Genomic DNA, 12,845 nt, shown 5'->3' on the forward strand with positions numbered 1-12,845 from the left:
AACAGACAAACACACAAACATATTTGTTATCAACATACTTGTCAAAATGTTGTTTTTTTTGCCAAATAACAAACAGACAGACCGGGGTGAAAACATAACTTCCGTCGACCTTCAGTAGCAGAGATAATCAAAAGAGGTAGTGTTAATACTGTACAGGAATTTAGCGAGGCCTCATCTGGAATATTGTGTACAGTTTTGGTCACCACATTTGAGGATGTACAAAGCTACCACAGATAGGGTACAGCATTAAACCACTACATTGAACACAGTCCTAGCTAGCCTGAGCTATTAAGAGCAGCTGAAAGAGACAGGACTTTTTATATTAGAAAGGAGATTATTGTGAGAGGATTAGCTAGAGGTGTTTAAGCTAATGATAAGTGCAGGATAATTTTGTTTTCAGCACAATGGATACTGACAGGACAATGGGGACACGGCTTAGAGTAAGAGGAGAGTTAGGCAAAGGTCTTTCACTCAGAGTGGGGTGAATCCGTAGAATGGTCTCTCAACAAGGATAATGGCAGTGGAGTCAGTGGATTTAAAAAAATGGAGTTGGATAGGTATCTGGAAGCAGTGGGGACGGGAGTAGTGGGGTAGAAAGATGTTGGCATGATTTAACAGGCTTGATGGACCTAATGGCCTCCTCCTGCATTGAAGTTCCTCTTATTTATTTAACCCGGGCCTTTCACTCATTCACCGCAGGCAGGTTGGTGGTCTTTCTGTCTTCTACCGACTCCTCTCCGGCCTTGCTCCCCCAACTCTCTTTGTGCTCTGTCCCCCAAATATTCCTACAGGTCACACAAGATCTGCCAGCAACCCTCTTATGGGTCCAGATCCACTTTTCTGAAATACCAACTTCTTTCCTGGAAGTCCTAGCAGTGTCCTTGTGTTTTTTTTTTTACCCCCCCCCCTTTCCCACGACTCCTCCCCCCTTTCCCACGACTCCTCCCCCCAAGTCCTCTCCCTCCCACAGATCTCCCGATGTCCCTGCTCTCAAATGTTGTACTTGTGTGCTTCCCCCTCTCTCCCCATCTTGTCTCCCGCTCCCTTTATTTCGTCTTATGTGTCCGTTTTTTTTTTGTCATTAATATTAGCTCTTACATGAGCCTCGATCTTGTGTACAAAAAAACAAACAAAAAAAAACCAACAACAAAAAAAACCAACAAAAAAAAAAAACCCCAGCTCTTAGACAATGCATAATATTCTGCAAAATGGTAAATATGGTTTTCCATGAAAAAATGGAGAAGAAGGAGGAAAAAAACTCCCAGTGCAGAATAGGACCAAACCCTACCGTGGAGCATGATAGCCTCAAATGGGAGAATTAATTATTGTGTTAAAATATCAATGAAATAACTCAATACTTCACCTCTTATGCAAATACTTCATATAAATATTTATTTCTGTAACATGTAATTAAGAAATCAAACCTGCCCTTTATGGTGAAAATCTCACATGGACTAGAATGTTTTTAATGTTATTAAAAATTCAATTATGTGGAAACATGTCTTCTGCAGAAACTTCTCCTGGAAGTAAGAGCATCCACAAAAACGACAAGTTTTATTATTGTACGAGTAAAAAGCCCGTCAGAAACGACGGCCTGGAACAGTTTATACGACGGTGCAGCCTCGTGAGCGTGCCAATGTCTGAAGCCTCGGCCTAGTGTCAGGTGTGCTTATATCTAATGTATTCGACATTCTACGGGTATAAATGAACACTCGTTTTACTCTGCACGCGTTGCACATCACATGCAGAGAATTTCACCTCCCTGCACATTGTATGTATTGTTATTTTAAAAAACGCTTCTGCACACCGCCCATGAGGCTCGGTTTGCAAGCCACCATCTGCAATTACAATAGAAGAGACATAATTACTATTTTATGGGAAATATTTTTCGAGTTTGTTTTATCCTCAAAAATATACCGTAGTGAATACACATTCGTGTTAAAAGATTGGCCTTTAAAACCAGACTCAAAACGTTCTTATGAAGGGGGACAGACATCTGTACAAACACACAAACTGACATTGTGTTTTATTATTGTATGTTTGTTTATTAGTGTTTATTCATATTTTGTTTGCACAAATCTAACCAAAAATCTCCAAGGTTATGTATGTAACATCGACTTCTTGTTAAAATCCATTCATCAGGCCGGAAGGACAATAAACATCGAGCACCATTGTACACCGCTGCTTTCCTATGCCATCTCCAGGCATTGCAAACCGTCACCAAAGGGCAGTGACGCACGCTGAAAGAGAGTACTCAGTTTTCACTCTGGTTTCTTTCTTTCTTGTTTGTTTTCTTTCTTGTTTTCTTTCTTTCTTGTTTTCTTTCTTTCTTGGTTGTCCAGGCGATATCTCAGCCATCCTTTGAGCTAGGAAGCTGAAATTTCGGCATAATAGTGAGCAAGTCTTTTGTCAAAAACGGTATTTTATTTTTTTGATTAATCAATAAATTGAGGAGTTATTTAATTATTAGCGATTAATTAAGTACTTATTTAATTAATCAAATTTCCTTTCTCTTCTGACCATTAACTCAGGCACCTTTTGAGTTAGGAAGCTGACATTTGGACATGCCAATGACCAGGTGATTTGGCTGCAAAGGATATTTTTGATTTATTAATTAATCAATTAATCGATTAATTATTTAATTATTCGATTAATGACAAAAAAATTTTTTTTTTTAAAGTTACAGATTCTGATGAAATAGTGGTAGTTTATGTGTTCTCTGACCAAATTGATTAATAATTTAATTTTTTTATGATTATTATTTATTTATTTTCATTATTAATCATTTATTTATTTTCTTTCTCATTTGGCCAATATCTCAGGCACCTTTTGAGCTGGGAAGCTAATATTTGGACATGAGTGACCAAGTGATGTGGCTATCAAGGATATTTTTGATTTATTGATTAATCATTTAATCGATTAATTATTTATTGATTAATCGATTAATTATTTATTGAGTAATCAATTAATTATTTAATTTTTTATTAATGACTTATTTAATTAAATTTCTGAAAGATACATCTTCAGATGAAGCACTAGTGGTTTAGTTATGCGATTAGCCAATTGATTATGAAAATATTTTGTGATAATCTTTTATTGATTTTAATTATACAATTAATCAATCAATTAGTGTACACCTCTCCCTCCCAATGCAGCCTCAATGAGCTGCACTGCGGTATTGCCGGGCGCCGGAGGCGCCCCGGCAATGCCGCTCTGTAGGATATTTAATTATTTGGCATGGGGGCGGTGTACTTTGAATGTATGTGTACTTGTTTTATATTTATTTGTAAGAGCCTCCAATCTGCAAAGGCCCTCACCCAATGCATACATGTAGATTAGTGAAGATCAACTGTATTTACAAAGGAGTTGAATGACAAACTATGCACTGCCATCGACATTCTGGTGATTTGTAAACCGAATTGAGAATGAACTTCCTGAATCGCAGCACATTGAATGAATGAACAACATCAGACACCCAAACAAACAAGTGCATTTGCAGCAGAAAGTGACTATTTTCAAGTCAATCCATCCATATTATAATAAAAAAACTGCTTGCCTCTCGTTCCAGCTCATTATGATATCGTAGCCAACGCACACCCCAAGCACTGTCACACCAGTCTCTTTGGCAAACATGGCGCAGGTGCCCAGCGCTAGGCTTGTTACCAGGAGGCCAGGCCGCACCGTTTGCAAGCACACCGAGTCTGCGCTGTACGCCGCCAGGCTCCTGTATGGCACAAAACAACACGTATGTGACTGCATGCTGCAACATTTCAGGTAGATCAGTGACTGCACATTCACGTGTACAACGAAACACTGCACAACAAAGTGCAAGAGCTTTAAACTGATCTCCGCCATTTTGAAAACCTCCACGCAATCTCTTAACAGTGATCGGTTCTGTGTTCCCACTTGCTCAGATTATTCGATCACACATAAGGATCGCTCACAGATCAATGGTGTAATACCATATGCAAACATTGGAACTGCAGGGAAGCAAATTTTCAGAGAGCTCTCGTATTCATGACGAGCCGTGCCGACTCGTCACTCCGCTGGCAGGTCCAATCAAAATAGAGCATGTTGCAATTCAGAAACAGGTTGCATACATCTACCTGTGGGCTGTGAGTCTCAATGAGAAGGTAAAATTAAGTGAAACACGTGAAAACATGATCTTTTATAACATGTAGTTGTTACCAAAGTGGATTGCGTGCATGCAATTCGAAAAGCAGGGTTAAGCAATTGGTTCATGTCTGTCCGTCAATCTTATCAGTTTATGATCCAGGAACAGCCGATGTACAAACAACAAACAACATGCATTTTAAGGCCATTTTCCCTGCTAGAGCGAGGGTTAGCCTTGCGGTCCCCATGACAATCTTCTCCATTTTGCCCTATTTTCTGCATCTCTCCTTGTTAACCCCCTTGCCCGCATTTCTTCTTCCACCATCTTTAGCCAAGTCTTTCTCGGTCTTCCCCGTCCTCTACTTCCTTCTACATTCATTTCCATCACTCTTCTCAACCAGTCACTTTCATCCTTCCTCAACACATGGCCAAACCATCTCAACCTGTTTCTCTTCACAGCATCAATCACAGGCTCTATTCCCATCATCTTTCGCAATTCATCATTTGTCTTCCTCTCTCTCAACGATACTCCGCACATCCACCGAACCATTCTCATTTCCACCCTTTCCATCCTTCGTTGCTGCTCTACGTTCATTACCCATGTCTCGCTCCCATAAATCATAACACTTCTCACACATGCAGCACACACCTTTCCCTTCAGCTTCAACGACACTCCCCTCCTCATCAGCACGCCACTCAGTTCCCGAAACTTCTTCCATGCACATCTCACTCTTGCAACTGTCGCCGAGTCTGATCCACCTTCTCCTTTCAGCATGTCTCCGAGGTAGCAAAATGTTTTCACACCTTCCAGCTTCACGCCATCTCCAAGATCCAACTCAACATTTCCTCCATCTGCAGCTCCCTCTGTGCACACCTCACATTTGAATGTCGCTGCCACACTGGTTGATGACCCTCTCAGACCATTTACATTTTTGATGAACCCACTCAGTGCACATTGCACATTGAATGGAGTTCACTCCGACACCCTTCCTGCACACAGCACATGGCCACTTCCCAGTTCTTTCCACCTCACCACATGCTTTACCACTTGCCATCACCTTCATCTTTCCGATATTCACCTTCAGACCTTTTGTCTCCATACATTCCTTACACTTGTTCATCTTTTCCTTCAGTCCATCCATACTTTCCGCAATCAACACCAGATCATCTGCATACAACAACTCCCACGGTAAACCCTCCTTTACGTTGTGAGCCAGCTCCTCCATCACAGCTACAAATAGTAGTGGACTTAGTACCGACCCCTGATGCACTCCCACCTTCACCTCAAACTCACCACTGTTCCCGTCCTTCATCTTTACAGCTGTGCGCGCTCTTTTGTACATTGCCATCACGACTCTGATTAACCATTCCTCCACTCCTAACTTCCTCAAAGCCCATGTCAATACTTTGTAACAGCCGATGTACATTGATTGTTATATATTGGACACGAATCGGAACATGAATTGGAAGATGTCCATTGTTTTTCAGAAATTTGGGTCTGAATTTGCGCCTGCACAGAGGAATGAGATAGTATTTTTACTCTGTCTACCGGCAGTGAAACAAGATTGAAAATCATTCAAAATAGGAAAATTACTGTTTTTAATGATGTCATAAAGGACACAAACAACAGGCACGAATAACTAATGTAACGTGTTAGATAGGGTGGTATGATAGACACTGCATACAGATGGTGTTGGCTTAAAGGTTAAGGTGGCTGGTTTAAGATATTAGGGTCCTGAGTTTGAGCCAACCTGTCATGCCATTGAAATAACACCAGGTGGGTTGACTCAGCCTGTCATCCTTCTGAGGTCGGCAAAATGACTATACTGTGGCGGACACGATGGCTCGCTGGCGCGATGACATCATTCCGCGCACCAGGAGGGTGTCGGCCACGCCCGAGGGGTAGGCGTGGCCTCGGGATATACACGGGGCACACAGCCCCGAGCACGGCAGTGCTATAGTGTGATCCTTAGAATAAAGACTCTTTTGATTACGTTCGTTGTTGCTTCCTTTATTGGCAAGACAAGTCGTGCGCATAGCACCGCACTACATTGGTGACCTCGGCTAGTTCAGCCGACGCTGATCTACAGACCGTGCCATGACCAGCAGTAACGCAGTAGCGGTGAAACTCCCTAAGTTTTGGGAAGCTCAGGCGGAGATATGGTTTATGCAGGCCGAAGCCCAGTTTCAGCTTCGTGGCATAACGGCGGACGAGACGCGCTATTTCCACGTCATCGCTGCCCTCGGGCCCGGCACAGCCGCCCGAGTCGTGTCCCTCCTGCGGAACCCACCGGCCGACCACAGTTACGGGGCGCTCAAGCGTCACCTCATCGCCACGTTCGGCCTCACAGAGGACGAACGGGCCGACCGTCTCCTGGACCTTCCCGACCTCGGCGACACGCGATCATCGGTCCGGATGGACTACATGCTTTCGCTACTGGGTGACAAAGCCCCGGATTTTTTATTCCGGGCGCTCTTTCTACGCCAGCTGCTGGCACAGGTATGCCTCGCGTTGGCCGGTTCCAAAATAAAGGAACCCCGCGCGCTGGCCGTCGAGGCCGACAAGTTTTTCGCGGCTTGTGAGACGCGGGCGAGCTTCGGTGCGGCCGTCGTGGATCCCGGGGCTGACGCTGATGCTGATGCACCACACCTCGTGGATCTCGAGGCTGATGCACACCGCGTGGCCGCCGCCACACCCCGCCCACCACCACCGCGAAAACCGCGGCCTCCGCCTTCGTCGCAAACCTGGTGCCATTTCCACACCAGGTTTGGCCACAAGGCAAGGAATTGTCGCCCGCCGTGCTCCTTCGGCAAGTCGGGAAACTGCCAAGCCGGCTCTCGGTAGCGGCCCCGAGCATCGGCCATTCCGGCAGCCTTCTTTTTATAACGGACACCTTGTCCGGGCGCCGCTTCCTATGCGACACTGGTGCACAGGTGAGCGTTATCGCTGCCTCTACGTCCGACAAGCGAACCGCGGGCCGGGGCCCCGCATTGCTTGCCGCCAATGGAACACCCATACGCACATTCGGGAAGTGCTGCCTCTCCCTGCGGTTCGGAGGGCAACGCTTCACGTGGACGTTCGTAACCGCTAGTGTCCCCATGGTATTGCTTGGTGCGGACTTCCTCTGTGCAAACGGGTTGTTGGTAGATGTGAAGAACAGACGCCTTGTCCAGGCTGAAACGTTCAGCTCGCTTGCTTGCGCGCTGAGCAGCTCGTTGAGCGGCTCACTGAGTGACTCACCGAGCGGCTCGCCAAGCGGCTTGCTGAGCGGTTCGGTCCCGGCGAGGTTAGTTTGTACGCTTCCGGCAGCGGACGAGTTCACCCGCCTCCTCGCCAAGTTCCCGGCCCTCACGCAGCCCACCTTCTCGGCGGTGGCCATAAAGCACAGTGTGGAACATCACATACCCACCGTCGGGCCACCGGTCTACGCCCGGGCCCGCCGCCTCGAACCGACGAAGCTCGCGGTGGCGAGAGCGGAGTTCGCTACGCTGGAGCGGCTGGGCATCGTGCGGCGCTCCAAGAGTGCTTGGGCATCGCCGCTACACATCGTGCCGAAGCCTGGCGGAGGATGGCGGCCGTGCGGGGACTACCGCCGCCTCAACGATGCCACCACCCCCGACCGTTACCCGGTCCCCCACATACAAGACTTTTCCGCCCGGTTGGCGAACATGTCCTGCTTTTCGAAGGTGGTCCTCATACGCGTCTACCACCAGGTCCCCGTCAGGCCAGAGGACATCCCGAAGACAGCCGTCATTACGCCATTCGGCCTCTTTGAGTTCCTTCGGATGCCCTTCGGTTTGAAGAATGCGGCTCAGGCATTCCAACGTCTGATGCACAGCGTCTTGCGCGACCTGGATTTCGTCTATATCTACCTGGACGACATCCTCGTCGCAAGCGCGTCCCGTGAAGAGCACCTCCGCCATCTCCGCACGCTCTTCGAACGCCTGGGCCAGCATGGCCTGATCGTGAACCCCGCCAAGTGCCAGTTCAGCGTCGCCGAGATCGACTTTTTGGGGCACCGCGTCACCAGGCACGGGGCCATCCCCTTGCCAGCAAAGGTGGAGGCGATCAAGAGGTTTCCGCACCCCCGCACGATCAGGGGGCTCCAGGAGTTCCTGGGCATGGTGAACTTTTACCATCGGTTCCTGCCCCGCATCGCCCAGCTCCTGCGCCCCCTGCACGAGGCCCTCCGGGGGAAGCCGGGCAAAGGTGACGTCATTTGGACCGAGCAGATGGAAGCGGCGTTCGCAGGCGCGAACCTCGCCCTGGTTAACGCCACCATGTTCGCGCATCCGGCGCCCGAGGCACCGATCGCCCTCACCACCGACGCGCCGGACTACGCGGTGGGCGTGGTGCACGAGCAATGGGTGCGTGGAGCTTGGCAACCGCTGGCGTTTTCCAGCCGGCAGCTTCGCCCCCACGAACGCCGGTACAGTACCTTCGACCGCGAGTTGCTCGGGCTTCACCTGGCGGTCAGGCACTTTCGCCATCTGCTCGAGGGCCGTTCGTTCACGGCCTTCGTCGACCACAAGCCCCTGGTCTTCGCGATGGCGAAGGTCGCCGAGCCGTGGTCGTCCCGGCAGCAGCGTCACCTCTCGGCCGTGTCCGAATACACAACGGACATCCGGCACGTCGCGGGGAAGGACAACCCAGTGGCGGATTGCCTTTCCCGGTCCGTTGCCCACGCGGTCCACCTAGGCATCGACTATGCCTGGATGGCGGCGGACCAGACCACCGACCCCGACGTCCAGGCCTTGCGGACCGCAGTCACGGGCCTCCGCGTCACCAAGGTGCCGTTCGACGGCGCGGGCACAGCCCTCTTGTGCGACGTCTCCCTCGGGCGGCCTCGCACCATCGTGCCCGCGGGCTAGCGCCGGGTTTTTGACGCCATCCACGGCCTGTCCCACCCGGGCACGAAGGCCTCCCAGAGGCTGGTCGCCGACAAGTTCGTCTGGCATGGCCTCCGGAAGGTCGTCCGCGATTGGACCAGGACATGCCTCGGGTGCCAGCGCGCGAAGGTGCACCGCCACACCCAGGCCCCGTTGGCCCCGTTTACGGTGCCCGAACGTCGGTTCGACCATGTTCACGTGGACTTGGTGGGACCTCTGCCCCCCTCGCGGGGTTTCACCCATGTCCTCACCGTGGTGGACCGCACCACCTGGTGGCCGGAGGCCATGCCTTTGGCGGCGACGACGGCGGCGGACGTCGCGCAGGCGTTCAATGCCACCTGGGTTGCCCGGTTCGGCGCCCCCTCGAACATCTCGTCTGACCGCGGCCCCCAGTTCACCTCAGAGCTCTGGGGGGCGATTGCGCGGGGGCTCGGTGTCCAGCTGCACCGTATCACGGCTTATCACCCCCAGGCCAATGGCCTGTGCGAGCGGTTCCATCGCTCCTTAAAGGCCGCGCTCCGGGCCACCCTCCGCGACGGCGGCTGGGTCGACAGGCTCCCCTGGGTCCTGCTGAGCCTCCGGACGGCGCCCAAGGACGACCTGCGCGCATCCGTGGTGGAGTTGGTCTTCGGACAACCGCTGCGGGTGCCGGGCGAGTTCCTCCCCGACTCCACGGCACCATGGTCCGCGGCACAGCAGCGCTCAGCGCTGCAGGAGACCGCCCAGAGGTTCACCCCGGTGCCGACGGCGCACCACGGGCGCCCGCCAATGCACATCGCCCCGGAGCTTCGCACGGCGGAGTACGTGTTCGTCCGACACGGCGCCCACCGGACACCGCTGCGGCCCCCGTATGACGGGCCCTTCCGCGTCCTGGAGACCGGGGCGAAGCACTTCACCCCAGACATCGGCGGTACTCCTGACCGCATCTCTGTGGACCGCCTCAAACCGGCCCACCTCGACGTGGACCACCCCCCGCCAGTGGCTCAGCCCCCGCGTCGGGGCCGCCCCCCGGCAGGCGGACCCCCGGCACCGCCCAACCCCGCCGGCACGCCGCCCCCCGGCCCCGCACCCATCCCAGGGGCAGCCGGTGGCATCCCGGCATCCCAGACGCCGCCAGCCGCCAGAGGGCGCTTCGGCCGGGTCATCCGTTTGCCCCGCAAACTGACCTTTCAGGTGCGCGGGAATTGTGGGGGGGGCGCGTGTGGCGGACACAATGGCTCGCTGGTGTGATGACATCATTCCGCGCACCAGGAGGGTGTTGGCCACGCCCGAGGGGTAGGCGTGGCCTCGGGATATACACGGGGCACACAGCCCCGAGCACGGCAGTGCTATAGTGTGATCCTTAGAATAAAGACTCTTTTGATTACGTTCGTTATTGCTTCCTTTATTGGCAAGACAAGTCGTGCGCATAGCACCGCACTACAATACCAGCTTATTGGGGTAATAAGCCATTTCAGTATTCTGCGTCGGAAGGGCGACAGGTCCAGAATTGTACTCCTTATAGTCATTAAACCGCCTCGGCAGCCCTACGCACCTCACGTCGTGAAAGGAGCAGGTTTTGGTATTATTAAGCAAGACTGCGTAAAACAGCGGTAAACTAGAACGGCACTCAGTCGAGAGCAAACCTCCGCCTGGTTGGCCATATCAATCAATGGTGAAGAATCACTTTAGAAATTCTACTAGCTGGATCCAGATCCGGATCTTCACCAAAATTGATCCGATCCTTCCTCGTCACACACCCAACATGTCCACCAAGTTTCGTCCAAATCTGTCCATAACTTTTTCAGATATCCTGATATGTATCGTTGTTGGCCCTATCTCCCAATGGTGAAGAATAACTTAATAATTCTCATAGCCGAATCCATATTCAGATCTTCACCAAAATCGAATCGAATCGTCCTTGTCAGACACCCAACCGGTTCACCAAGTTTCGTGCAAATCCGTCCACAACTGTTTGAGACATTTTGTTCACAAACGTACAGACAGACAGACAGACAGGGGTGAAAACATAACCTCCATCCACCTTTGGTGGTGGAGGTAAATACGGAATTAATTTATTTATATGCCGTTAAACTTCTTTAAACCCTTATTTGAATTGAATTATATACATGAACACGATATAACACAAATTGCCTTCATAATACTTCCAAAAACCCCCAGTTCTTGTAACAATGCTTTTTTTTCCAACCCGTGGATGGACTAAAATGAAGTCGGAGTTGAATAAAATCAAGTGGGATAGGAGGAAAATCAATATTTGTGTTGACACAAGCAAGATTTTTTGTGTTGTGGGAGGAGGAATATGGTGGATGGAGCACTTCCGGTGGCTTCAAGACCGTGGATGGAGCACTTCCGTTGGCTTCAGGACCATGGATGGAGCACCTCCGGTGGATTCAGGACCGTGGATGGAGCACTTCCGGGGGCTTCAGGACTGTGGATGGAGCACTTCCGGGGGCTTCAGGACTGTGGATGGAGCACTTCCGGTGGCTTCAGGACCGTGGATGGAGCACTTCCGGTGGCTTCAGGACCGTGGATGGAGCACTTCCGGTGGCTTCAGGACTGCTCGACCAATTAACGTTAGGAACCCATCTTGCCATCAGCAATTTTGGAAAGAAAAACGAACCTTATCCAATCAACACGAAACTTCACAAAGGTGATCCCCTACCTAGTGTAGCAGCATAGCAAACCTGTTGTGCATTTTGTGATACAAGCACCAAATTTGGCACAAATGTACATTAATATGTTGCGAACATTTTCAGATATTGGGCCACTTGAAATTCCGTAATTTTTTTTTTCAATTTTTTTCAAATTTCGTAATTTCAAATTTTTCGGGTGACACCGTCACAATTTCGGTCTTCGAGGCCGGCCGATATAGTGGGGCGGCTTAGCCCAAATATTCAAAAGAATTGTGCATTTTGTGATACAAGCACCAAATTTGGCACAAATGTACATTAATATGTTGCGAACATTGTGTGGTCAGCAATGAAGACGAGAGTCTGAATTACATGTATGCAAAAGACCTTGTGAACCAGTGAAGCAAATACACGGGTAAGCATGAATTAAATCTAGGGCATGATATAATTTCCATGATGTTTACCTCTACACTCAATGGTGGAAGGAGGTAATGTTTTGATCCCAGCTTGTCTGTATGTCTGTTTGTCTGTTAGTCCACAAAATTCCAGACAAAGCTTGTAGTAGTGGTAGTTGTAGTGGTAGTGGTGATAACAGAAATTGTTATATAGAACTGAACTTATATTATTATTATATGCAGAAAATAACTTCATTTCTATATGCCCTGCAGTGGACAGGTTAATTGGTTTATGCACTGAAGGGGTCACCCTGGTGTGCACTGCTGTGTTCTGCCTCACTGAGTTGTTCAGGTATGATGTACTCAGCACAAGCTTCCGGGCGGCCCGGAGGTGGGGGTGCGGGGCCTGTCACGGAACGTCAAAACAAACGGCCTGCCGGGGCCGCCCAAAAGTCGGGCGTGAGGGGCGCGTCCACTAATGGAACGCCTCTCGCTTCCCAGATCGAGGGCCACGTGGTCAGGAGAACCTCGTCCCTTCCGGTCACACTTTGCCTATCGGCCGGCCTCGAAGACCGAAATTGTGACGGTGTCACCCGAAAAATTTGAAATTACGAAATTTGAAAAAATTTGAAAAAAAAAATTACGGAATTTCAAGTGGCCCAATATCTGAAAATGTTCGCAACATATTAATGTACATTTGTGCCAAATTTGGTGCTTGTATCACAAAATGCACAATTCTTTTGAATATTTGGGCTAAGCCGCCCCACTAACCCTAACATATGCAGAGTGTACATTTTTGATGTAATATGACATGTGC

At 49.9% G+C, this 12,845-nt stretch overlaps 1 protein-coding gene across 1 annotated transcript in view; it reads right to left on the bottom strand.

Annotated features, from left to right (window-relative positions):
* Positions 1 to 12,845, bottom strand: part of TMTC1 (transmembrane O-mannosyltransferase targeting cadherins 1) — a 120,855-nt gene that overhangs the window by 80,139 nt on the left and 27,871 nt on the right. Inside the window, exon 4 of the mRNA XM_078773604.1 lies at positions 3,598 to 3,724. Within this exon, the coding sequence (XP_078629730.1) occupies positions 3,598 to 3,724 (127 nt within the window). The remainder of the gene's footprint in view (positions 1 to 3,597; positions 3,725 to 12,845) is intronic.

The sequence above is a fragment of the Myxine glutinosa genome, chromosome 3 (genome assembly GCF_964187855.1).
Source record: "Myxine glutinosa chromosome 3, kmMyxGlut1.1, whole genome shotgun sequence".
Lineage (NCBI taxonomy): Eukaryota > Metazoa > Chordata > Myxini > Myxiniformes > Myxinidae > Myxine > Myxine glutinosa.